General features: G+C 50.4%; 1 protein-coding gene across 1 annotated transcript; it reads left to right on the top strand.

Annotated features, from left to right (window-relative positions):
• The first annotated feature begins 1,788 nt into the window (after window positions 1–1,788).
• CDA (cytidine deaminase) lies at window positions 1,789–27,061 on the top strand. Its single transcript, XM_005905211.2, has 4 exons — window positions 1,789–2,685; window positions 14,536–14,647; window positions 19,634–19,691; window positions 22,951–27,061. Exons 1-4 carry the CDS (start codon window positions 2,532–2,534, stop codon window positions 23,065–23,067), a joined length of 441 nt encoding a protein of 146 aa, XP_005905273.1. The 5' UTR covers window positions 1,789–2,531; the 3' UTR covers window positions 23,068–27,061.

The raw sequence follows: 27,061 nt of genomic DNA on the forward strand, positions 1-27,061 counted from the left end.
GCCTCCCTGTCCATCACCAACTCCCAGAGTTTACCGAAACTCATGTCCATTGAGTCGTGATGCCATCCAGACATCTCATCCTCTGTCGTCCCCTTCTCCTACCACCTTCAATCTTTCCCAGCATCAGGGTCTTTTCAAATGAGTCAGTTCTTCACATCAGGTGGCCGAAGCATTGGAGTTTCAGCTTCAGCATCAGTCCTCCCAATGAATATTCAGGACTGATTTCCTTTAGGATGGACTGATTGGATCTCCTTGCAGTCCAAGGGACTCTCAAGAGTCTTCTCCAACACCACAGTTCAAAAGCATCCATTCTTCGGCGCTCAGCTTTCTTTATGGTCCAACTCTCACATCCGTACATGACTACTGGCAAAACCATAGCTTTGACTAGATGGACCTTTGTTGGCAAAGTAATATCTTTATTTTTAATATGCTGTCTAGTTTGTTCATAGCTTTTCTTCCAAGTACAGTGGTTAGGACTCAGCATTTTCACTGCCAGGGCCCTGGGTTCGATCTCTGGTTGGGAAGCAAAGATCCTGCAACCCACGTGGCACAGTCAAAAATATATATTGTTGATTTAGAACTTAACTCTAAGCAAATTTCCAGTTCTACTCTCCCCTTCTATAAGGAATTCTAGAACCGCTGTTGACTCTCAAGCTCCACACAGCTGGGTATGCAATGGTCACTGTCTCCGTTTATGACCATGGGTAGGTAATGAGCTTGGAAGGCTCCAAGAGCCATAAGTAGCCTGGAGGTCATCCATGTTCTCTTGGAACTGTGGAGCCTAGGAGTCCAGCCCCTGGCTTGGGTAGGGCCACAAAGCTGAGCTGGGGTGAGTTAAGACAGGGCAGGGGACAGGAACAGGACTGCTCAGTGAGGTCTCTGACAGGCCTGGCAGGCCAGCAGGGCACATAACTCTTTTTCCCAGTTGGGATTCTACTTGGCCACCAAAAGCTTTAGGATTATTCCCGCGTCAAGTGGGCACACATGGTCCCAGAACAGCCTTTGCTTTCTCCCCTCGAGCCTTGAGGGAAGGGCCTTGGGGTACCTTGGCTGCACAGGAATAGGGGAGGCACAGGAGCCCACCTGTTCTTTTCTCTGGGCCAGCCCTGCCTCAGATCTAGAAGCCACTCTAGATACAAAGGTGGATGTGTGGAAAGGGGGTGGGGGATCAGAAGAAAGGGAGGGAGGGTGGGGGAGAGGAATCTCTGTGGCCGGGGGTCCTGTGATTTCATGAGGCTGAGCACCCCAGGCCCAGGACACAGAGATGCTGGGCCACAGAACCAGAGATGTCAGCAGGCGGAGCCTGAAGCTGCTGCCTCATTTCCCCCCTCCCCTCCCCTTTCCTTTTCCTCTTCCCCACACCACCCATCTAAGCTGAGAGAAGACGCAGATTCACTCCTGTTTGCTGGGGGTCTGGGGACATGTGGATGCCTCTGGATGCCCCAGCTGTATTCTGCCCCTCCTGTGTCATCCTGATCAAATCACTTAAGGATAGAAACCCAGTTTGCATGGGTGTTCACATCATGACCTCATGGGATCCTCCAGCCATGCTCACCATAACACATCATATCTCATTCAATCCTCATTACAACTCTACAAGATTCTGTTAGTGCACCCACTTTACAGAAGAGAAAACTGAGACTTAGAGAGGTGGCGTTAATTTCTCAAGGTCATACAGCTAATTAATGGCAGAACTGGAATTCAACTCAACTCCAAAGTGTGAGCTCTCCTATAATCCCAGATGGAGGAAAGAGATGATCACTAGCCTCACCGTACAGATGAGGAAACCAATTCAGAGAGGTCAAGTCACTGCCAATGGTGGTACAAATGGGAAGTGGTGGAGCCAGGATGCAAACTCACTTCTTTTACCAGCAGCCCAATGTCTATTCTGCCAACAACAGCAAAGTGAGGCATCCTAAGTAGATGAGCTCAGAGATTCTCTCCAGCTGAGATCTTTTTACTTTCTGGGTTGGGACAAAGAGGAATTGGAAGGAGGATGAGTGTAAATAAAGAAGCAACTTGGTCTTCTGGCTGCGCCTCACACTCCCTGACTCAGGAAGCCAGTGGGGCTGCCCCAGCCCTGCCCTTTCAGTCTCACCACACCCCTCACTGAAGGAGTCATTCAACAAACAGGCTGGTCAACACTTGGAGCTTGGATTTCCCAGACCACAAGCTGACCACTCCACGGCCTCTTCCCTGAAGCCACCGTGTCCACTGTCACATCCGACACAGTGGCACCCGTCCCGACCCTCTGACTCATCAGAGCGTGCCAGCAGTGGGAGTGGTCCCCACGGGAGCGCATAAAGCACCCGTGGACCCTGGGCATCCACGCTGGGACGAGCGCACACACACACACCTTCTGTCCCCAGCCCTCTCCCTCACCCGCCCTGCCCAGCACCCCCAGGGGCGCGCACCTGGCCGCCTCCCGGCAAGGACACACCCCGGGGGGAGGAGCTGCCGTCGCGGTGGGGCCCAGCCCACACCGGCTGCGAGCTCGCGTTCCGCTTCTCCGCCGGCCCCGGTGGATCGACATGGCCCAGGAGCGTCCCAGCCTCGCCCTGGAGCCCCAGCACGTCCAGCGGTTGCTGCTGTCCTGCCAAGAGGCCAAGAAGTCCGCCTACTGCCCCTACAGCCGCTTCCCCGTGGGGGCCGCTCTTCTCACCGGGGACGGCAGGATCTTCTCGGGTAAGGGCGGCGCCTGGGGGTCCCCTCCGCGGCAGCCTGGGCGGAAAGTCAGAGGAGGACGCGGACGGGCAACAGGGGTGCTCCGTCTCCCCTCTCCGCTGGGCAGGGCCGCCACACCCCCCGGCCCTGCCTGCCGTTCCAGACGGCCGGGATGAATATACTGCTCAAGCCCCATGGCTTTCCATTCCTGGGGGGCCTGGGAAGCGGAGGCGAGATGGGGAAGGAAGTGGGGAAGGGGAGGCCACAAATGCAGAGCCTCGGGCAGCTCCCGCTGGAGCCGGGAGGGAGAGGGTTAACACTTCCTGAGCCCCGCCTCTGTGTCTGGCACCCTGCAAAGACTTCAAGGCTACAAGTGCAAGTCCTCACCGCCCCCACCCCCACCCATCAACCTAGGAGTTACACCCATTTTTTGTAGTGAAGAAGGTCCAGAGAGGTGACATGGCTTGCTCGAGGTCTCACGGGTTTCAGTGACCAGGGCAAGGGCGCCCCAAACCCTGCTTTCTTCCTGTCACCCACCACCCAGGGGGCTGGCTGGGCGTGAGATCGAGTAATCCAGGGCTGACTCCTTAGTCGAGCGCGCGCCTTGCAGAAAAGGAGCCAGGTGGGTTTCAGGTGGCCAGTATTGAGTGCCCTCCTGCGGAGAGAGAGACAGGAATCTGAGCCGGCACAAATCTGTTCCTAAGCGACTTTTCTTTGGTTTGCTGGCTTCATAGAAAAGCTCACTTGAACAATAATTCAGACTTGTTTTTGCTAAGCTTAGGGACATCCCCTTTAATGACAGTGGGGAACAGGGCGTGGAGGTGGCCGGTAAGCGGAAATGCCAATTGCCCCTCCCCCCGCATTCCCACTGCTGCCCCACGCAGATGAGAACTGGTCCAGACGATAGATGCGAATCCCTAGCCTGCCCAGTGCTGCCGCCCAGAATCCCCCTTCCACCTGGCGGCAGCCATCTGAAGGACCAGAGGCTTACATGTGTAATCTCATTGGTAGCTCACACCCACCCCAAGCACCCCGGGCTCAAATGTGAGGCCCTTGCCCCCACCACTGTTCAGCTGGGAGCCTGGCTGGAGTCCCACACCTCCCCCTCTATGGTGGCCCTTCTGGGCTGTCCTTGATGTTCATCTCATCCCTTGCCTTTTGAGATTGGAACTTAGAGTTTCCCTGACTCCCAAATTTGCTTTCCTGTGGGGGATACAAAAATCTCTGAGTATCATGTGGAAATTCAGGCCTGGCCCAGTGGCTCAGATGAGCATTAAACATTAACCACTACCTCAAACAACACTGCAACCCACAGGCTCAGGGCCTTGAACATGCAATCCGCTATTGATTCGTCCAGCACCTCCATATCTCCTATGGATGGTGTACAGAGAGGGGCCCTCCGCATCCTTGCATTGATCTATTCATTCAACACATGTTTGCCAAACACCAATATGTGCTAGATAATGTATCAAGTGCTGGAGATGCCGCTGGGAGCAGAAATGACGGTCCCTGCCCCCACGGAGGTCTCCACTCCTCTTGTACAGGCCATGGCTGCAAGTGGGAGCCTCAGCCAACGACTGTAGGAGAGAACAGATGAAGTGAGCAGAGGTGGGGCCTGTTTAAATGGCAGGGAAGGACCTGATGTCACCAGGAAAAGGGTCGTGCAGTGGGCATTTGTGGAGGCATTATGGGATGGGTACAGGCCCTGGAGGAGTTAGAGTCTCCTGAGTTTGCATCGGCACAGCTATTTCTTGGCTGTGTGTGACCCCAGGCTAACCCTCCTGGGTCTCAGCTTACACATCTGTAAACGGAGGATCACAGGGCCTGCCTTTCAGGATGGCTGTGAGCAGAGCTGGTGTTCCTGGCCCAGCGGTCCTCCCTGGTGGGCGGTGCCCCTGCCGCCTCAGTCATGAAAGATGTCGGATTTCACCCTGGGTGTGAAGCTTTCCATGAGCTCATGCCTTTAAAGGGGCGACAGTGCTTAGCACACAGTTTCTGGCCCACGATAGGACTGTCACCACTAGTGACTGCTTCTACCACTCCCATTAATGGCATGATGGTGATGGCTTAGAGGCAGATTGTGGAGGACTTTTGAAGGCCGAGTGGAGACACTGAGATTTGATGAGGTAGAAAGTAGGGAGCCAAGAAAAGTAACATGAAAGGGGGTTTGAGGACAGTGCGTCTGACAGGTGCTCAGGGAGGACGGGGGCAGACGGAAGAGTGTCAAGGGGGTGATGCATGTCTTGCTTGCTGACTGCATGTTGCCTGGCCTATAGTTCAGGTTCGTTGAATGTATGAGAGAGTGGTTTGGCCTAGGTCACTGGCAAGTGGGGTGAAGAGGAAGGAATTATCTGGGAGGGTTGTATGGGACACATGGATTGGACCTAGGGTGGGCCATATGAGAATGAAAGGAAAGAATATCATTCTAGGGTTTCCAGCTAGGGAGACGAGGGGAAGGATGAGACAGAGTTGGATGGTGCTGGGACATCGTGGGCAGGGACCAACAGTCATATTAATAACTACAATGGATTAAGCCTTCTCTAAGCACTTCTATCGGAGAAGGCAATGGCACCCCACTCCAGTACTCTTGCCTGGAAAATCCCATGATCGGGGGAGCCTGGTAGGCTGCAGTCCATGGGGTCACTAGGAGTCGGACACGACTGAGTGACTTCACTTTCACTTTTCACTTCCCTGCATTGGAGAAGGAAATGGCAACCCACTCCAGTGTTCTTGCCTGGAGAATCCCAGGGACGGCGGAGCCTGGTGGGCTGCCGTCTATGGGGTCGCACAGAGTTGGACACGACTGAAGCGACTTAGCAGCAGCAGCAGCAGCAGTTCTATGGGGCTTCCCAGGTGGCTTAGGGGTAAAGGATCTACCTGCCGGTGCAGGAGATAAAGGAGAGGTGGGTTCTATCCCTGCATCAGGAAGATCCCTAGAGGAGGAAATGGCAACCTACTCCAGTATTCTTGCCTGGAAAATCCCATGGACAGAGGAGCCTGGCGGGCTACAGTCCATGGGGTCGCAAAGAGTCAGACCCAACTGAGTGACTGAGCACACACACACACTCACACACAAACACGTCTATGAAAGATCTTTTGCGATTTCATAGCCACCACATGAGAGGAGACAGTGGGTGCCACATGCGTTAGAGCACTTCAAGTTGCAGACACCAGAAACCAACCAGCACTGTAATGGGCAAAAGTAGATCCTGCCTCAGGGACAGCTGGATCCAGGAACTCAAGCGCCACCATGCTCTTCCTTATCCTGGATGCCGGTTCCTTCCTTTTATCTAAAGGTGGGCTTTCTCCAGGCATCGGGAACATGAGCTCAGGCATCCCTAGTTTACATTCTTCCAGCCTTAAAAGCAGAGAGGGAAGAATTCTTTCCCACTAGCTCAAGATGGAAAAATTCCAAGGAAGGGCTCTGATTGGTCCCTCTCCAGTCACATGCACATCCCTGGGCCAATCACTGTTGGCACAATGGAATAGTATGATGGGGCCAGCGGATTCATACACAGGCTCCGCCTCGATGCAGAGAGAGTGATCTGTTACTACCAGAAGGAGTGTGGAGGTAACAAGCAGACCTAACCAAGAGCCAAATGCACATTTACAAATGGGATAACTGAGGATCAGTTTCATCTGTTTCCAAATTCCTTGCTCCTTCTGCTGCCCCTCACTGCAGCATGGATGTGCAGAAGAGGGCAGAGAGAATTGTGCTGAGGAGAGGGGACCGATGGAGGGCATTCACCAGAACCCCTGGGTCTCCTTACTTAGAAGGAAAGGGAGAGCAGACGGCAGGAAGGCCAGGCTTGGAGAGAAGGGGACCTTGAACAACCAGAGGAAACCTGGTAGGGCATCAGGGGGTGAATCAGAGATGATTAGGACACAGACACTAAGCTCCAATACTTTGGCCACCTGATGTGAGGACCTGACTCTTTGGAAAAGACACTGATGCTGGGAAAGACTGAAGGCAGGAGGAGAAGGGGACAACAGAGGATGAGATGGTTGGATGGCATCAGCGACTCAATGGACATGGGTTTGAGCAAGCTCTGGGAGTTGGTGGTGGACAGGGAAGCCCAGTGTGCTGCCGTCCGTGGGGTCACGAAGAGTCAGACAGGACTGAGCGACTGAACTGAGAAGACAGGGCACAGCTGAACTCAGACGCTGTGAGTTTATAGCTCATAGCGGGATGCGTCGGCCCAGTTCTGTGACTTTCTCCAGCCTCACAAAAGACTAGCCCTCCGTGGAGTTACCACCGTCAGGGGCAGCTGGTGTCTCGGCCAACTCAAAAGCAAGTCTGATAGCCTTGCCGTCATGATCTCTTCATAATGGCTTTATTTCCTCTGTTATCCCTGACCCTGGCCAGGGCCTTGTGCCCCTTGCAGCTGGGCCACCAGGATGGTAATTAATAACTCCAACAATTACCTTCTCTCGTTGCCGTGGGGAGAGGAGAGGAGGTGCTTGTGGGGGAGAGAGAGCTGCTGGGGGACTGGGGCAGCAAGGACCCAGAGAAGAGTTAGGATGGGACCCAAGGGGGTGGGGGTGGGGCCAGCCAGGGCCACCCAGGTGGGAGGGGCTGGGGGAGACTCACGGAGGACCACCCTGTGGGCACCACCCAACAGATGGGGGACTTCCTCTTCTTCAGCTCAAGCTCTTGGAATGATGGTCTGCCCCTCCCTTTCCTCCTCTCTTAGAGCGATTGTAGCACTCTGTTGCCATGGATGGAGGGGGGAAGGTCATGGAGTCACTTTACTGGATCAGCTGTAATTAATTTGGGAGGGAAAAACCATATTTAAAAAAAAAAACAAAACTTAAGGACATTCTGGTTAACTGCTGAATGCAGCTTGTTTTGACTTAAACTTTAAACCCGATCCTTCATCTATCTTCCCCCATCCAGTCCCTGCCCTCCGGATTCCCTCCCGGGGGCTCCCTTTCTACCTCAGGACCACTCTTTATGCTTTATACCGCAGGCCTCCAGGTTCCCTAACCAGCTTTCTCTCCGTATAGCCCTGCCCACCCGTTCCCATCCCAGCCTCATCCACTGGTCCTCTCCACTGTCACTCAAAAGCAGCTTATCACAAAGACAGGCTTCGCTAACACCCCTCAGCTCTCTGGTTGAGTTAGGATAGAATTCATTAGTGAAACTGCCGCGTTGCATTTGCAGCGGGCAGGGAGGCAGGAACATGGAGAGAGGGGAGTGTTCAAACACATGGCTGTGACATCTGTCTGGTGCAGTGGTTCTCACGCGTGGCCCAGACCCACAGCCTCTGACACCTCCTGGGAATTTGTTAGAAGTTTCCGTTCATGGGCTCTGATCCAGAACTGCTAAAGCAGAAGCTCAAGGGGTAGGACTCAGAAATCTTGTTGTTGTTTTTTTTAATTAAAAAAAAAAAAGTTTATTTGTTTGGCTGTGCAGGGTCTTAGTTGCAGCTCGTGGAATCTTTGCTCTTCCTCCCGACATGTGGGATCTAGTTCCCTGACCAGGGATTGAACCTGGGTCCCTGGATTGGGAGCACAGAGTCTCAGCCGCCAGACCTCCAGGGAAGTCCCTCAGAAATCTTTTAAGAAGCCCTCCAGGAGATGCCCACTTGCTTGAATGTGGGAAGCCCTGCTCTAATCTGAAGATCCCTCAGAAGGCAGAGCAGATGCAGATGCAGGGGACAGTGCTCACTTCTCTGGGGGACTGGTCCCAGTCACCTCCTTGTGAATTCGTTTCCCTGCTGTTGTCTTGATGATATCCAACCCCAGCTCTACCTTAAGTACCAAAACACCTCAGAACACAGCCTCACTGAAATGCCACAAGGAAAAAGAACACTCTGTGTGTCTGTCAGGCCAGGACATGAGTTGCCTTCCTGCCCCTAGTCTCAGCTTTTACCTTCTGTAAAATGGGGTTATAATAGCATTTGCCCTACAGAACTGTTAAAAATTCCATGGAGTGCCTGGCAGATAAAGTGAAATTGAAAGTCTCTCAGTCATGTCCGACTCTTTGCAACCCCATGGACTACACAGTCTATGGCTTTCTCCAGGCCAAATACTGGAGTGGGTAGCCTTTCCCTTCTCCAGGGGATCTTCCTAACCCAGGGATCGAACCCAGGTCCCCCTCATTGCAAGCGGATTCTTCACCAGCTGAGCCACCAGGGAAGCCCAAAGGAAAGCAATAAAAGAAAAGATTAAAAGAAAGCAATTAGTAGTAATAGCACTATCTTTATAGTATTATTTGTGGTACAATCTTTTCTAATTATGGATCCCTAGCTTGGCACCATCCCAGGCCGTCTCTCCTGTATGTTTGAGTCAGTGAGACAAACACCAGAAATGGAGTTGGTTTGCCTGGATAGATGATGTTTTTGTTCTTTGGGCTCAGGGAAGCAAAACAATATTGTCTGGCCTTTCAGGATTACAGTTCACGGCCAAGGATTTCCTTCCTCCCTTCCTCCTCTTTCTGTTTTTTAAAGCAAGACTGGGAAATTACACTTGAACTTGCTAGAGGCCTCAAATACATTTATTCCTTCGCACCTCAGAGACTTAGCATCAAAGTGCAAAAATCCAGCCCTTTGATAATAAGTAACTAACTGAGCATCACTGTTTTCGGCTCTGGGCCCAGTGACTGTTCCAGGCCCTGATCATACGGTAATGCATTATGCAGACCAAGTCCCTGCCCTCAAGAACTTATACCTGGGGAGTAATGGGGAAATTAGAGAATAGAGACATTCCAGGAAAGTGTTAAGTGTTAAAGCAGGAGGAATGGATTGAGAGAGTTGGAGGTGATAGAGGGAGGAAGAAATTTTAGATAATCAGGGAAGGCTTCTCTGAGGAGGTGACATTTAAGCAGAGACCTAGGTAGAGTGAGCCATGTGCTTAGAGCGGGGAAGAGAGTCCCGGGCAGTTAGAACAGCCAGTGCAAAGGCCCTGTAGCAGGTGTATACTTGGAAGCAAAAGGAGATGAAGTCCAAGAGGTAGGCAGGTTGGCACCAGATGATGAGGGACTTTTTGTAATCATGGAAAGGATTTCAAAGTGGCCTGAAGGGCAGAGACAGGGTAACTGTCACACCTTGAGTAGAAGCAGCAGAAACTCAGTCCCACCACCACCAAAGCCTTGCCATTCATGCGATTAGGAATAGCAGCTCCAGCTGCTGGACATTTAGTCTGTGCCAGGGCTTGTGCTCCAGAGAAGCAGTACTCTTGCCTGGCAAATCCCATGGATGGGGGAGCCTGGTGGGCTGCAGTCCATGGGGTCGCTAGGAGTCGGACACGACTGAGTGACTTCACTTTCACTTTTCACTTTCATGCATTGGAGAAGGAAATGGCAACCCACTCCAGTGTTCTTGCCTGGAGAATCCCAGGGATGGGGAAGCCTGGTGGGCTGCCATCTATGGGGTCGCACAGAGTCGGACACAACTGAAGCGACTTAGCAGCAGCAGCAGCAGCAGCAGCAGAGCTTGTGCTCATTGCTTTACTTGCGTGAACTCAACTCATTCCCACTAGAGGCCTGAGAGGAAGGTGCTGTCGTTTTCGTTTTACAAACTGAAAATGAGACATTCAAGGAGGTTCAGTCCCTTTCCCAAATTCTCAGAGCCAGAGGGCAAAGGGTCCCAAGGCAGAACAGAACCCACGGACTCTTTCTACAAAATTCTATTTGAACAGTAGGGTATGTGAGCACGCTCCCTTCTAAAACACTCTCTCCATCTCCTTTACTGGATTGTTAACGTTTTCACACACAGAAAAGGAAGAGTTCTCTATAAGAGGTCATTCTGAACTTCAAAAGCAGACACAGGCAATTGTCTTCAGAGTCTGGACCTCTGGAAGTCTGACAATTTGCTTTAAGAGCACCTCAGCAAAACCCAATATTTATGTGAATCATGTCTAATGGGAAGAGTGTTCCTGAGTCAGGGACAAGGCAGGGGCTGGGAGGGTTGCTAGACCGAAGTGGAGTGGGGAGCAATTCTTCTGCTCCTGGGAGCAGCAAAAGTCAAACACAAGGGAGCCGACTCTTGTCCCGGCCTGACAGACACAAGGAGCGGTTCTTTTTCTTTGTGGCATTTCAGTGAGGCTGTGTTTTAAGGTGAGTTGGTGCTTAAACAAGGTCACAGGTCAGCAAAGGTGGGAGGGGCAGGCAGGTGCAGCAGGCAAGGATATGTTTAAAGGAAGTCATTTCCAACAGGGATCAGAAACCTGGCTGGGGAGACTAGGTAGGAAGCAAGAAAGACTCATTCATTTATTCACTGACCTAGCAGAGGGGCTGAGCATTCAGGCGCCCGCTTTCCAGGCTGCAGTAACTCACATGTGAATATGAACACGTGCTTTGCCAAAGCAGACAGTCCATAAACATCAACCACTCCTTTCAGTGTTACAACTGCCTGACTGCTGGCTGTCCTGTGTCCCAACTGTATTAATTGATTCCCGTGGGACTACAAATGATACAAAGGCATGCAAACTGTTTTAGGCAAAAGGAGGGTACGTCAGTTCCTATAACTAAACGGTGGCAGAGCTGGAGTGTTTCTGTACTTCAGGGGCAACCGGTAGCAGAAGGCCAGACTCTTGCCACCGTCTCTCATCTGAGTTGATTCTCCTTTCACTGTGTCCTATTGGTCTTCTCTGTAAAGAACAGAAACTAGCCTGCCACCAGGACCCAGGCCCAACTCACAATGTTAGAGAACAACTTAAATTCCCTCACAGAGGGATAGTCTGATTGGCCCAGGGTAGGTCAGGTGCTCAGCTCTGATTGGCCCAGTGTGGGTCAGTTGCTCTGCTCTGATTGATCCAATGCGGGTCAGGTTTCATCCAACACTTGCACTCACATCCCATTGGCTAAACCTATAGGACTCTACGAAGCTTCCTGGGAGGCTGGGAAAGCAGTTTCTAGCTAGGTAGGGACGTGCCCAACTAAACTCCAGTGGATTTTTTTTTTTTTTTGGCCACACCTCCTGGCCTGTGGGATCTTAGTTTCCCAGCCAGGGATTGAACCCATCCCCTCTGCATTGGAAGTGCCGAATCTTAACCAATGGACTGCCAGAGAGAAATCCCTAAACTTCAGTGGGTTCTACTGGAAGTGTGAACACTGAGAACAATTAAGTCTTTGCCATAAAACCCCCTGTGGCCTGTGAGTATCTGTGTACTTCTTTCTTCACACACATTGGACCCACTTACAACTTCTGTGGGTGACAACCCAAAGTTCACCCAGCCGCTGCATCCAGCCCTAGCAGCAGGATCCCTTGGTGGTGCACAGTCCCCCTTCTCAGGTTGAGATGTGGCCCTGATCATCCAGGGGCCTGAAAACTAAAAATAGTCATCTGCCCCTCACTTCATTCCTGCTCGGGCACCACGCAATGTGGAGTAGGAAAGACTAACCATCATCAAATCTCCCATTAGGCAAACGGAACACCCGTGGACCACCAGTCCATGCAGTTACCAAGTCTGTGGGGCAAGAAGTGTGAAGACTCTGGTGCGCTGGAGTCCACCTTGCCTCCCTTTTCTGCCCTGGGGGTAACCCCCTTGTCCACTGAGGCTGCTGGCTTTGCCCTCTGGGAGCTTCTTCCTTGACCATTTATCATCCTCGGCCGTACAGCCAAAGTGAGTGTCCAAGAGAATACCCTCCTGGAGGGCACACAGCTCTCTGAGCTTACTTCTGATGGTAGGGTCTGGGGGGCGCTGTATTTTCTAGGGATGGAACAATTGCAGGCTTTTATAGGCCAGACCTTTGGCTTCATTGGCTACCCAATTCTGTCACACCCAAAGAATCCTTTCTGTGCAACAGTTCTTCAGCCTGCCAACTCCCCTGTTTTACTGACTGGTTTCCTTGCCCAGCCCTACCCTGCTGCCTCTTTTGAACGGTGGCTACCTTGAAGCTCCCGAAACAATGGCTAGGTGGAAATGACAGCCTTAACCAGATCTTTGCCACAGGGTGTCTCCCGTTGCCAGGTAGAAAATCCTCTGAGTCAGTAATATAGTTTGCCTTCCAGTTTATTCCAGGTTGGGGCTTTAGCAAATAATCTGCCAGGAGTATCAAGGGCCATCAGATTTCCTTCTTGCCATATCTTTGTTTTCTTTCACATTGATTTAGTTGCTAAGTCATGTCTGACTCTTGTGACCCCATAGACTTAGCCTGGCAGGCTCCTCTGTCCATGGGATGCTCCAGAGAAGAATACTGGAGTGGGTCATCATTTCCTTCTCCAGGGGATCTTCCCAACCCAGGGATCGAGCCCGGGCTTTCTGCATTACAGGCAGATTCTTTACCAACTGAGCTACAAGGGAAGTCCCATTCCCAACTGCTGAGCCAAGGCCACTTAGTTTCGTTTTGTTCTTTTTGTCAAAGCTACATCTTATTTTTACTGCAAATCTCTGTTTTAGTTGGATATAGATTAAGTTACTCTAACCAAAAGATCCCAAGATGCAGAGACTCGAATTCTTTTTCTCTCCCATAATGACTCAGAGCAGGCAGCTGGTCCCGGGCAACTTAGAGCTTCCCAGGTGGCACTAGTAGTAAAGAACCCACCAGCTAATGCAGGAGACAGAAGAGATGTGGATTCGATCTCTAGGTCTGGACAGTCCCCCTGGAAGAAGGCATGGCAACCCGCTCCAGTACTCTTGCCTGGAGAATCCCCATGGACAGAGGAGCCTGGCAGGCTACAGTCCGTGGGGTCACAAAGAGTCGGACATGACTGAAGCAACTGGGCACACACGCACCAGGGCAAGCAGGCAACTTGACCCTGCTCCACGAGTTGACCAGGTTTCCAAGTTCCTTCTGTTTTGTTGCCGTTCCATCCTCATGAGCATAAAGCACATGGTCAAAGCTGTCCCACCCCGCCCCAGTCTCTGCAGGAGAGAAGAGAGGACGAGGCAAGTCTCTTTACAAAAGATGAGATCCGGAGTTTCCTACCTCACTTTGTGCCACATCCTATTAGGTGAAATGCTGCAAGGGAGGCTGGGAAATGTAGTCTCTGAGCAGCCATGGGGTCAGCCATATTGGATTGAAAATGACCTGTATTACTTAAAGGAAGAAGGAGAAAATGAATACTGGGGAACAATGAATATCCTGCCTCAGGGAGAAGGGCAAGCTGTGAAGAGTGACGTACTGTCTATCACACCCTGATGGTCCTGGGAGAGTCCAGCTCCTGTGGCCATCGGTTCATGGCCTCACCTGCCTGCAAAGGGGAAGTCTGCTGGTCAGCCACTCTGGCTATGCCAGTGTTTTGTCTCCTGGGAAGAGCCCTTGCCCATTTATCCCCAGGGACACTCCACAGAGGGCCACCAGGGAAGACTCCCTTACTCCGGACTGTGCCACCTTGGCAGCCCACCTTCCCTGGAGGAAATGGATGGCCTTAAGGCTTGTATAATCACAGACACCCTTTGCAAAGCCTGGGAGCTTTTTGTTTCTTATTTTGTTGCTTTTGACACTTCTGTTTTGCAAATCAACTCACAGAGAACCCTGACAGCTGGTATCCACATCAAGAATTTGACCCAGGCCCGATCTTTGAATCAGCATCGCCACCATGTCCCAGGCTGTGGTTTCCGTCTCTGAGACCCAGGCAGGGGCTCTGCTCACCTTCTTAAGCTTCAGCATCTCCCTTGGCCCTGACCTCTGCTGGGAAAATGAGGGTGGGGTCATCAGCCCTGTGAGGCTCCGCCTGCTCCCAGGTTCTGCTTCAAGATGCCAGCACTGGGGAAGTGATGAGAGTGGGAATTCCCTGGGCAAAGCCACCACACCAGTGAGTCACAAGCCTCCCAGTGCTTCTGGTCAAATTGCCCTCTCCTTCCCCTACCTTGTTTTGAGTAGCGGGTCCCTCCCAGCTCTGGAATGGGGCAAGCTTCTTACTCAACACATGCAACAGGAAGTGGTTTTGCTGGTAACACAACTGGACTCTCCTCTCTTCTCAGGGTGCAACATAGAGAATGCCTGCTACCCGCTGAGCGTCTGTGCTGAACGAACTGCCATCCAGAAGGCCATCTCGGAAGGGTACAAAGAGTTCAGGGCAATCGCTATTGCCAGGTGAGTGAGAAAGGCCAGTCGTAGCAATACTCGTTCATCTGTCCAGCCAGCGTCCACCACACACCTGTTACTCACTCATTCATTCATTCACCTGTGGTGTTTATTCTGAACTTCCTATGTGCCAGGCACTCTAGGCGCTGGGCTGAGGGCTAAAAGTAGAAGATAAATAAGAGACAGACTCTGCCCTTGGTAAGCCTAAAGAGCAGATAAACAGTCAGGACAACTCTAAGACAAAGGGAGGTGTGTTCTTGTTCTGATAGTAGTGCCAAGTACAATAGCATCCCTACAAGATACAATAGAAAGGCCACTAAGAAACCTAAAGCAAGAGGGACCTAAAAGCACCTGATTAGACTTCCTGGCCACTGTACCCATTTTACAGTTGAAGAAACTGAGACCCAGAGAGGATGAGCAGCTTTCCTAGGAATTAGTGGCAAAGCTGGGACAGATAGATCTCTAGAGTCCGACTCCAGAGCTCATTCCACTTTGCTGTGCTGTGACGGGAAATGAAACCCTCTTCCCTGCTCTCCTTGAGCCAATCCGGGGATCCTGTCTTCACTGTCCAAGCTGGCACCTTTGCTTGGCATCAGTCACCCCTAGGTGCAAGAACCAGGATAAAAGGACAGGCTGGTGGGGTGACAGCCAGGCAACCCAGGTTATGGTTTAAACTGATCAGATTCCAGCCCGAGTTCTGGCTGAACAAGAGCACTTATCAGCTCTCTCTACATGCCCCAAACATAAATATCCAAGTTCCCACGTGTGCCCTCCAAGGGAATTCTTTGAGTTCTGGCCACGGACCCAGACTCAGTGGCTTCAGGATTCAAGTGATATGAATGGGCTGTTTTATTAATTCAGACCCCATTACACTTCTGATTTAATGATAAATTACTCTTGTGTGTACCGTTGCATTATCTATGAGAGAGAGTTCTCTTAGCAAGATAACAGCACAGGGAAAATAGGTAGGAAATGTTGAATCTACCCAGAAAGAGACTGCAGGGCTGACCTGGTGTTGGTCTTTAGAGACATCTGGGTGTATGGGTCGTGGACTAGGAGTAAATGATCTCTTCATTGTCGGGGAGATGCAGGCCTTTTCTGGCAGAAATATGAGGACCAGGAACAAGGATGATGGGGTCTGCATGACAGAAACCAGCCTCCATTTCTTTGATAAGATCCTCAAAGGAGCTTGGTCTCGCCCTGAGGTGATCCACTTTATTGAAGGTTTTTTCCCCTGAGTAACTGGAGCCAAGGATGCGCTTCTGGAGGAGGGCCTCAGCTTCCGAGAGCTCTCTGGGGACCAAGGTCTGTCCTGGCTTCCTTCCGGCTTTGGGAGGAATAAATGAGGCCGCCCTGGGAACATTCTGTGCAGATGAGCAGAGATCAGGATGTGAATTACACTTCAGGGGAGAAAAAAGAGGTGGAGGGGATAACTCAATTTCAAAGCTGATCCAAGAAAATAATGATATTCTGGGGAAAAGGAGGCCAAAGTCAACAAAAGGAGAATGGCTAGGTGGCCCTGCTCTGTTTAGAATGTTCCAGTTGAAAGACTTTTTCTCTTGGTCATTGTCTACTCTTCAACATGACTGGGTTTTGTTTGTGACGATTAGTAAATGTCCTTGTTTAAACAAAAACTACATTTTTTCCAGCGCCCAACCGCTCCTCTCTGGGTGCTCAGCCTGCACTGGCATCCCCAAGCCAGAAAAGCAGTCATTACTGCTCTAATGATTTGTTAAATTGAGAGTGTGGATTTAGAGAGTGAATGGGAAGTGCCAGCTCTCTTGTTAGTGCTGATGGGTGTGCATCATCTCAGAGAGCCCCCTCGAGATCTGTAAAATGCAATGTGTGCAGCTCAGGGGGGATTTGGCTAACGAGGAGATGAGCTTTCCCCCCTGGGGTCCCCGCTGTCATCATCAAAGTCGATAGGTTTCCAGCCCGTCAGGTCTGATGAGCTGGCCTCAGTGTGTGCCCAAGGTCAGCACAAAGCACAGGAAACTGTCAATACCCAGCACGAGGCAGGGAGGCAGAGGCTAGAGGAAAGGGAGAAGGGGGGATGAGAGGAAGGAAGGTCCCTGTGTGCCCAGCACCTTCTGGGGTGCTTCTAGTCCCACCTCTCCCCTGCGCCTAACCACTGTCTGCCTGTAGCTGTGACATTTACACACAGATTTGATCTCCCTTTGAGACTTCAAGGTCCTGCAGGCCGGGACTCTCTGACAGGTCTTTGTTGCTCCCTCCCAGGCTTGCCTAGCACAGAGCAAGCTCTCAGCCAACATGCATGCAATGAAATAAAAAACAGAGACTTCCCTGGTTGTCTAGTAACTAAGACTCTGTGCTCCCAATGCAGGGGGCCTGGATTTGATCCCTGGTAAGGGAACTTCCCTGGTGGCTCAGACGTAAAGCGTCTGCCTACAACGCGGGAGACCCGGGTTCAATCCCTGGGTTGGGAAGATCTCCTGGAGAAGGAAATGGCAACCCACTCCAGTGTTCTTGCCTGGAAAATCCCATGGGCGGAGGAGCCTGGTTACAGACTATAGTCCATGGGGTCGCAGAGTCGGACACGACTGAGCGACTTCACTTTCACTTTCTTTCAGGGAACTAGATCCCATATGCCACAGCTAAGACCCTGCACAGCCAAAGTAATTAACTAAAAAAAAAAAAAAAAAAAACAAAACTTGGTGGACTTCTCTGTGACTCAGTGGTAAAGAATCTGCTTGCCAACGCAAGAGACACGGGTTTGATCCCTGATCCCAGAGCACATGCGTCAAAACTATTGAGTGTGTGTTCTAGAGCCTGGGAGCTGCAGCTACTGAAGCCCAGGCGCCCTAGAGCCTGTGCTCCACAAGAGACTAGAGCCTGGGAGCCGCAGCTACTGAAGCCCAGGCGCCCTAGAGCCTGCACTCCACGAGAGAAGCCTCGCAGTGAGAAACCCACCCCACAACTAGAGAAAAGCCCATGCAGCAACAAAGACCCAGCACGGCCAAAAATAAATAAATACAGAATAACAGAGTCCAGGACTTCCCTGGCAGTCCAGTGGTTAACATTCTGTGCTTCTAATGCAGGGGGCACGGGCTCAATCCCTGGTCGGGGGAAGATCCTGAATGCTGTACGGTGCAGCCAAAAAAACCCAAGCACAGCCTCCAAAGAGCTAACGAGAGGCTCTGGCTGCAACATCAGCCACTTGGTAACCAGAAGGGTTCATCCAGCTCAGTGTGCATCCTGGGCAGCGGTCCCCACCCTCTCAGGTCCCCAAGGGGTCCCTCTATAGCTAGGAGTGTGAGTGTGCTCAGTGAGGACCCACCTTTCCATGAGCAGGTGCTTTCTTTAACTGGACCTCCAGAGGTAAAAGGGAGTTGTCATGAAGGTTAAATAAAGCAGCAGCCCTCCACTCTCTCTCCCCTCAGCTGCTTTATTCAATTCACAGCATCTGTCTCTAGCTGTAATTGATACGTGGTTGGCTGATAGGCTGATGGTTTGCCGGTTATCTGGTTCACCTGATTAGTCAAAAACTCCCGAGTGCAGTGAATTCCACCTGCTTTGCTCACGGCTCTATCCCCGGCATAGACAGTGCCTGGTGTATAGTAGGTGCTCAGTAAATAACTGTTTGTCAATTAACATGAGAGAAACACTGTAAGATGCTTTGGAGGGTGTCTGGCACATTCTAGGCATCTATTAAATAATGTGATAATTATTGTTAATACAAAATAGGTTAATTATATAATATTATACCACGTAAAGCACATAGTGTATAATAAAACTGTATATGACAAGGTACAAAAATTATGACAGAGCTTATCTATCTAAAGGAATAATGCCCAGTGACTAGTATAGGCAGTAATAATGTGTGTATTGCATTCTAAAATTTAGGAAGTTCTTTGCACGTCTTAGTTCATTTTATCCTAGCATTTCTACAGTGTGGATGACCTTATTCCCCACATTTTATAGGCAAAGAAATGATCCTTGCACGGGTTAAAATGACTTGGTCAAAGTCACATGTAATTAACAAAAGGAGGAACTGATCAAGAACTGAATTTTAAATCCTGTGATCTTCCAGAGACATCAGAGAACTGTGGGTCTTAGAAGCGCAAAGATAATGGTGACCACTGGCTTAACCTCTGACGCTTTATCAAGCTTGGAGGTTCTTACAGTTTCCTCTTTCTTTAAACACCATCCTTTGTCCTGCTCAGAACTGGAGGGCTGCCTGCGGGTACCTTCATCCTCAGAGACAATCCCTTGGCTGTAAGCTTCTCTTCTCCAACTTTCTCAGATGCAGGGTACCCAGTTTTCTCAAGGACTCACAGGTGTCTTATTCTTTTATGCCTCAGGACCTTTGCACATACTATATCCCTTGTCTGCAACAGAGAAAAACCCGGAGCTTCAGAATAGCTCTCTGTTACTTCATCTTAGTGAACCTGTGTCCTTGATGATAAATGGTCATCTGGATGCTCAGGTTATACTGAGAATTAAATGAGACAATGTCTATAAGTGCCTGGTCCAGAGATTGGAGCAGATCAGGTGCTCACTATTGATGACTTATGAACTCTACGCTTCCTCCAAGGACCAGGTCAATGCTACCTCCTCCATGAAATACTCTCTCTCCCTCCCTAGTCAAGGATCATCTCCTGCTTACCGTGTGTTCTTACTGTATGTTGTTTGAAATGATAACTCATCTAGTTTTCCTTGTCACCCACTAGGCTGAAGGCCAGAGACAAATTCGCTTTAACCTTTGTGTCCCTGGGTTGTGGGTGATAGTAAGTGTTCACTAAACATTCTTTGAACACACCAATGAAAAGAATAGTCCTAGCCATGGTCTTGCCTCTTGTGAGTGTGGAAAGTTCTGTCCACTTCTTCTCACCCTCTAGGACAGGCTCATCTGTGAACCAGGAACTGCCTTGAGGGATTTGACTTAATCTGCAGGCAGGCAGGACTCCTGAATTTAAGCAATCATTCTCAAGTTTCCAGAGACTGATCCATGTTTTTGTTTCTCTGCTTCCCCAGTGACTTGCAAGATGATTTTATCTCACCCTGTGGGGCTTGCAGACAGGTCATGAGAGAGGTAAGCAACTTCCCTTTCTTTCTGGAATGGATCTCCCCTCCTCTTCCCTGCTCTTCCAGGCCCTGGGAGCCAAGCCAGGCCAAGTGAAGAGACACAGTGACTGTCCTATTAGCTGGGTTGGCTGACTCCTAAGGCCTTCCCAAGCTTGCATGAATCACTGGAAATTATTCTTTCATTCAGCAAATACTTCCTGAGTGAGTGTCTGTTCTGGGCTAGGCATTGACCCTGCTCTGGCGAGACAGTGGTGAAAAGACAGGCCAAGCCTCACAGGCATTATAGTCTAGTGTAGAAGACAGACAAATAAGGAGCAAAATAAATCAACAGTTAGAGTTGCTGAGAGTAAAGAGGGCTACAGAGAAAAAAAAAACGCAGAAGAAAGGAGTTGAGAGCGACAGAAGGTGGAGCTGACTCTAGGTCAGAGTCAAAGGTCAGCAAACAACAGCCCGCAGGCAAATCCAGACTTCTGCATGTTGTTGTCCCACACACCAATTCACACGTTCCCTCTGGCTGCTTGGGTCCTACCAGGGGAGAGAGAAGAGTTACAACACGGACCTAATGGCCCGCAAAGCATAAAATATTTACTATCTGGCCCTTTATGGGAAACAGTTTGCCAACCCCTACTTTTAGATGGCCGGGAAGGGAGTCTCTTTGAAGATAACATTTGATCAGAGATATAAATAAGGAGAAAAGATGAGACAGACCAAGATCTCGAGATTTGCAGGTGGAGGAAGCAGCAAGTTTAATGCCCACACGCTTGGTGAGTTGCATGAGCAGTTTGAAAGCCAAAGAGGCTAGAACACCGGGCAGGGCTTGAGGGGTGGTGACGGGTAAAGATAGAAAGGCGGTCAGGGGCGCATCACACAGGGTCTAGTAGTCCTTGGATAGAGGGTATATTTCACTCCAGGAATAAAGGGAACTGAATCGTACACTTAAAAATGGTCAAAATGATAAACCCTATGTATATTTTGTGATATTAAAACACAAGTTGGGGGAAGAAAAGAATAAAGGGAATTCAGTGGCTATTTTTAAAAAGAAGAGACTCAAAGGATCTGATGTACTTTTTACAAAGATCTTGGTTGGAAGCCTTCAGTTTCTTCAATTCTAAAAACCAAGGGGCTGAATTCGATTCTTTCTTCTGAATCTGGGCTCAATGAGGTTTTTGATATGCACATGTACATTTGAGGAAGAGGGATGTCAATAGCTCTGATGGACTCTCAAAGGGGCCTGTGCCGGCCAGAGCCCCCAAAGGCTAAAGCCACCAACTTGAAGGGTCCCCAGGCCTTGAGCTCTGATGAGACATCCTCGACCCCTCTAAATACAGCATCTCATTTAATCCCCTCGCCCCGCCTGGAGGGAAGTGTGGGTCGTTTGTCAGAGAAGCAAGTGACCTGCAGAAGGACACACAGCCCGCCAGTCAGTGGCAAGCTGGCACTCACTATAGCCGTTCCGGCCGACAGCAAAGCCCACACTCCCCTCGTAAAGGCCCCCTCCCTGCCTTCATGGTCCTACAAAAGGGACACATTATTTTTGGCCACAGTAGAGATAACATGATGCTGTGCAGAATCAGAGTGGCTTGTTCCATGGGGGCTTCTGCTTTGGAGCTGCTGGAATTTGGTGGGAGGCGGGTGGGGGGGTTCAGTTTTGCTGTTGAGTCTTGGGGGGTTACTAGCATCTCTAGAACACACAGACATCCTCATCCTCCTGCTGCTCGCCAGGCCTGCAAATCAGGCACAGTTAGCAGGACTCATTTCCCAAATCTAGATGAAAAATGCCACTGGGAAGGCTCTGAATTCACATTAGGGACTTCATTCACCCCTGGTTAGAGGGGCACAAATGGCCGCCCAGTACCACGGCATGTCCCAGGCCACAGGCAGCAAGCACATCAGGATGCCAGCTCCCTGACTCCCCAGGCCCTGCCTCCGTCTAATTGCTCAAGGCTGTTTTCTCCATGCAGATCAGATGTTGGCAAATGAGAGATGGCAAATGGAAAAGCTGAAGGAGAGAGAAGCAAAACGGAAACCAAAATGCAAATAATAAGAGCTGAAGCTTGGGGGCTGGAGGCCTGGCACTTAAACTCGCCTCCACTCAACTTTCACCCACACCCTCAGGCAGAGCCCGCCAAGCAGAGAAATTTCCTTCCTTAAAACATTAGCTTTAAAAAGATGGACTGTGCCCGATAATAACGTGGTGGTTCAGGCCGAAGCATCAAGAGCAGGCTGCAGAGCTGGCGGTCACTAGGAGCCCTAGCTGTCAGTACAGATGGCTTCCACTGGGCATTTACTACATGCCAGGCACTGCGTGCGGGCCCCTCCCACCCACTGCCTCCAGTACTCTCCATCTGGCCAGGTAGAGCCTCAGGCTGTTGACTCCAACTCCCCAGGCTATGCTCCATTACACTGCTGACCTAACTCTCCACCCAGGACACCTATCTTCCTGCCTGATAAGTCTTTTGTCTCTAAAGCCATTTCACAGATCAAGACAGTGAAACCCAAAGAGTTTCATCATCTGCCCCATGTTTCTCTGCAAAGCCTCAGTTTTCTTATCCGTAAAATGGGAATAATATCCACCTGCCTCAAAGCGCAGATGATGCAATCCTGCTGTTCATTGTACAGTGTGTGACAGGCACGCAATCTCTCCAGGTTCTCAGAAGTTATCGAGAAGCCCCAAGGGAGGAAGATATGAGTTGTCCTTTGTCACAACAGGAGGGGATCTGGCCCCAGGGGTTAGATATTGTTCTTATAAAGCCCCATTGTTGTTCAGTTGCTAAGTTGCATCGGACTTTTTGTGACCCCCATGGACTGTAGCACGCCAGGCTTCCCTGTCCTTCAGTATCTCCCAGAGTTTGCTCAAACTCATGTCCATTGAGTTGGTGATGCTATCTAGCCATTTCATCCTCTGCCACCCACTTCACCGTTTGCCTTCAGCCTTTCCCAGCTTCAGGGTCTTTTCCAATGAGTCAGTTCTTCATATCAGGTGGCCAAAGGATTGATGAGTCCTCATCACGGAACAGAGCGTTTACTGCCCCTTAGCAATGTGCCAAGCACTGTGCTAACTGCTCATGCCATCTTTCACTGGCTCCGCCCTCAGGCCCTATCAACCAGGTATGATTATTATCATTCCCATTTTACAGGTGAGAAAACCGAGGCACAGAGAGGCACATTAGACAGTAAGAGGCACTCAACCCAGGCCAGACTCAAACCAGGGCAGCCCTCCCCTCAGCCACACTGCCTCCCTCACGCTGGCTTTGCCTCTTTTCCAGTTTGGCACCGACTGGGCTGTCTACATGACCAAGCTGGATGGCACGTATGTTGTCAGGACAGTCCGGGAACTGCTGCCTGAATCTTTTGGGCCCGAGGACCTGCAGAAGATCCAATGAGGGATGGAGAGCACCCTCTGCCCCGGAGCCCCTGCATTCCTACACAGGCTAAAGGGGACGACCACCTGGAGGACTTCGTGAAGACATTCTCACAAACCTCTGGACATCTGCCAAACAGGCCCAACCCCCCAGGCACTGGGAGGAGACTGTTTTTGCAATTAACACTGGAGCACCAGGTTTCTCCTGAAGTGATACAGCGTTTCCATTCCAGCCCCTCCTTGCAACCCCTCTTGTCCTCCCCAGAACTCAGGGCACCCCGTCCTTCTCTCTCCTTCCCATGGGCCCTCTTTCAAATTCCAACCTAGTCTGGACTGCTTCACCATCTGCCTTCCCAAGGTTCTGTCCTGCCCTGGGTGACTTTTCTAATGATAAACATCACAAAACATTCCAGAGAGGCTTTTAGCTCCATCTCTGTCCTTGCTGTAGCTCTCAGGAGGGGCAGTCTTTATATTAAATAGAAAGACCTGGACTCTCTCTGCCAGGAAAAGAATCAGGCACCTTGGATCTGTGTAGCTGGTGTGGAGAGCTGAATCTTTAGGTCTCTGTGCCTTCTTCCAATGAGGGGCCGCTGGACTGGGTCTTACTGCAAACGGCCATTTCTAGAATCTGTTCTGGGCTAAGTCAGACCTGGGCCCTGCATGCTGTCACCCCCAAGTATAAAGGGGACGGAGGGGGCTGTTTGTCTAGATGGGAGAGCAAACATCTCTCTGAGGACCTACTGTGTGTCCAGTGTTTTTACCTGGATTATTTTGTATTTAAAGTACTCAGTAAAGTAGCTGTCTCCCCCTTCTTACAGTTGGGGGTCCTGGGCCTCAGAGAGGTTGAGTAACTTGCTTTAGGACCACAGCAAAGTTTAAACCAAAATCCAGGTCCCATCACTTCCCCCTTGTAAGGTATAGTTCGGGCCGAGGCAGAAAAGGAAAGATGACCTCAACGGAAGTAGGTTACCTTTATTCAGGCAAGAAGGGGTGACAGTCGACCAGGCTGAGCCCCAAGAGGGATCAGGGAGGCTCCATATTTATAGGGAGGTTTGTGGAAGCGATAAGGGAAACGTTAATCAGGCGGGATGTTTTGGGTATTCTTTAGTTGAGTGGCATTTGTAGTTGGGCAGGGGGTGATAAGTCTTCTGGGCAGGTGTAGGGGGTGGAAGGTTTCTGGACAGGGGGTGATAAGTCCCAGATAGATAAAACCAGCCTGGAGCATCAGGGCGGGACCTAAAGTTCTGTTTTCTCCGAAGTTAGATGATTCAGCAAGGGCCTTTGAGACTGTTGTTTTCTTTTCTAGGCCCAAAGACTCCTTCACCCCCAGGATCTAGAAACAGTGCCTGCTCTTTGCCATGTCCTATGATGTAGCAGACCTGGAATCTGAACCAGGTCTGACTCTTGAGTGTCTTTTTCTACTTTTCCCGCAGCTGATGTCTGGCTGCTTTTATTTACTGAGTCTTTTCTATATGCCAAATACTGCAGAGAAAGATGTATAAGAAACAGTCTCTGCCTTTGAGGAATTTGCAATCTGATAGGGAGAGAGGTGTAAATAGGACTCACACTCAGAAATACACACTGTGATCCAGGCTGGTAGCAAGTGCAGGGGGGCAGCACGCTGCCTTCTGGGGAGTAAAGAGGGTTGGAGAGGGAGTCTGTTTCGTTGGTGCACTTAGGAAGGTGAGGACTGAAAAGGGAAGGAGCTGGGCTGGCTCTGTAAAGGGGGCTGGCAGCTCTGGGTGTCCTCCCTGGAGGAACTGGCCTTGGGGCCAGCCTTTGTGGCTGGGGTAAGAATACAGCATGGGTTTCCTGTTTCACCCCTTCCCTGGGAGTCCTTTCTTTTGAGATCAGAGCATCTGCAGGGATTACTGGTGCATGCGTGCTAAGTCATTTCCATCGTGTCTGACTCTTCGTGACCCCATGGACTGTAGCCCACCAGGCTCCTCTGTCCATGGGATTCTCCAGGCAAGAATACTGGAGTGGGTTGCCATGCCCACCTCCAGGGGATCTTCCCAGTCCAGGGATCGAACCCGTGTCTCTTACACCTGCCTATGTTGGCAAGCTAGTTCTTTACCACTAGCGCCACCTAGGAAGCCCTACTGTCTGGTAAGACTGGCTTTTCCATTACCCACCCAGACTTACCCGCTGCCATCGTGAGAGACAGAAAAGTAATATTTCCAACATTCTGCATGATGCAAGACTGCACCCTGCCTTTCTCTAGAAATGGTTGCTGAGAACTTCAGCACACTCTTCTGAATGTTCTCAACCAGGAGAAGTGAAGAAAGAAAAGAGAGGAAGCAGGAAGAAAACGGGCCAAGACATTAACATCAGTTAAAACTCTGATCAATGGAAATTTAGAGTAGTGGGTTATTTTCCTTACTACATATCTAGATTTTTAAAATTCCCAACATATTTCTTTTTCATTTAACAGCAACAACAAAAAGATGGTAGGAGTTAAACAGCCTCCTAACCATGTGATTTCATTACTCTGAGTCTCAATTTCCTCATCTGTAAATCAGCGGTGACAGCTCCCAGGGAACAGCATTGTCTATGGCTCAAAGGAAAGAATGCCTTATTGAGAGCCCAGTGCTGGGCCCTCAGTAAGCTCTTGATACATGCCAGCTGTTCCTCTTATGAAGGGTGACAAATCTGGGTCCTTTGCGGGTGGACGTGATTTTTGCAAACAGGCTTTTACACTCTTTTAATAATTTTTTAATTGAGTTCCTACTGGGTTGGAGGGCTGGGGCCACACCCTGGGGTTGCAGCAGTAAAGACAGATAAAATCGCTGTCCTCACGGGGCTCTGACTACCTGTGGGAAAGACATCTAAGTCAGCGGTTCCCAACCTTTTGGGCACCAGGGACCAGTTTAGTGGGAGACAGTTCTTCCCTGGACCAGGGGGTAGGAGTGGTTTGGGGGTGGGCCACGCCCACCACATTCACTGTGCACTGTATTTCTGTCGGGAGTTCCCAGATGGCGCAGTGGTCAAGAAACTGCCTGCCATTGCCAGGAGACGCAAGAGATTCAGTTCAATCCCTGGGTCGAGAAGATCCCCTGGAGTAGAAAGTGGCAACCCACTCCAGTATTCTTGCCTGGAAAATCTCATGGACAGAGGAGCTTGGTGGGCTACAGTTCAGGGGGTCAGATATAACTGAGCACGCACGCACTGCACTTATTTCTGTTATTACATCAGTTTCACCTCAGATCATTAGGCATTAGATCCCTGATCTAAATGATTCTAGGGACTTTCCTGGTGATTCAGTGGTTAAGGCTTTACCTTCCAATGTAAGGGGTGCAAGGTCAGTCCTTGGTCGGGGAGCTGAGATTCCCACATGCCTTGCAGCCAAAAAAACCAAACCATAAAAAAAATACAATATTGTAACAAATTCAAAAAATACTTTAAAAAATGGTCCACATTTTTAAAAAATCTTTAAAAAATAAATGATTCTGTCCATCATGACAAGGGCCACCCAAGGGGAAGTAAGTGCTCTGGGGACAAGTCGCAGGGGGAATGGAGCTAGCCTGAGAATGGGCAGGGCAACCCAACCCTAAGGAGGAGATATTTCAGCCGGGGCACAAGAAAGGTCAGCCAGTTAAGGAGTGGGATAGGAGGAGGGGCAAAGAATGAAGACTGGAGGACTAAGCCTAGTGTTCTGGGCGTGCATGCTAAGTCGCTTCAGTCGTGTCTGACTCTGCAACCCCATGGACTGTAGCCCATCAGGCTCCTCTGTCCGTGGGATTCTCCAGGCAAGAATACTGGGGTGGGTTGCCATGCCCTCCTTCAGCAGATCTTCCTGACCCAGGGAGCAAACCCACATCTCTTACATCTCCTGCATCGGCAGGCAGGTTCTTTACCACTTCATGGGAACAGACTGGGGAAGGCACTTTGCAAAGAAGGATTCCAGAAATTGTTCGAACAATGTCCCCTTGGAAGAACGACACTCATTTGGCTGCAGAGAGGCTGGGATGTTTGTTTTAAATAAAAGCACTTTCATTTTGCAGCCCTGCTGTTCT

Source organism: Bos mutus, chromosome 2, assembly GCF_027580195.1.
Source record: "Bos mutus isolate GX-2022 chromosome 2, NWIPB_WYAK_1.1, whole genome shotgun sequence".
NCBI classification, from domain to species: Eukaryota; Metazoa; Chordata; class Mammalia; order Artiodactyla; family Bovidae; genus Bos; species Bos mutus.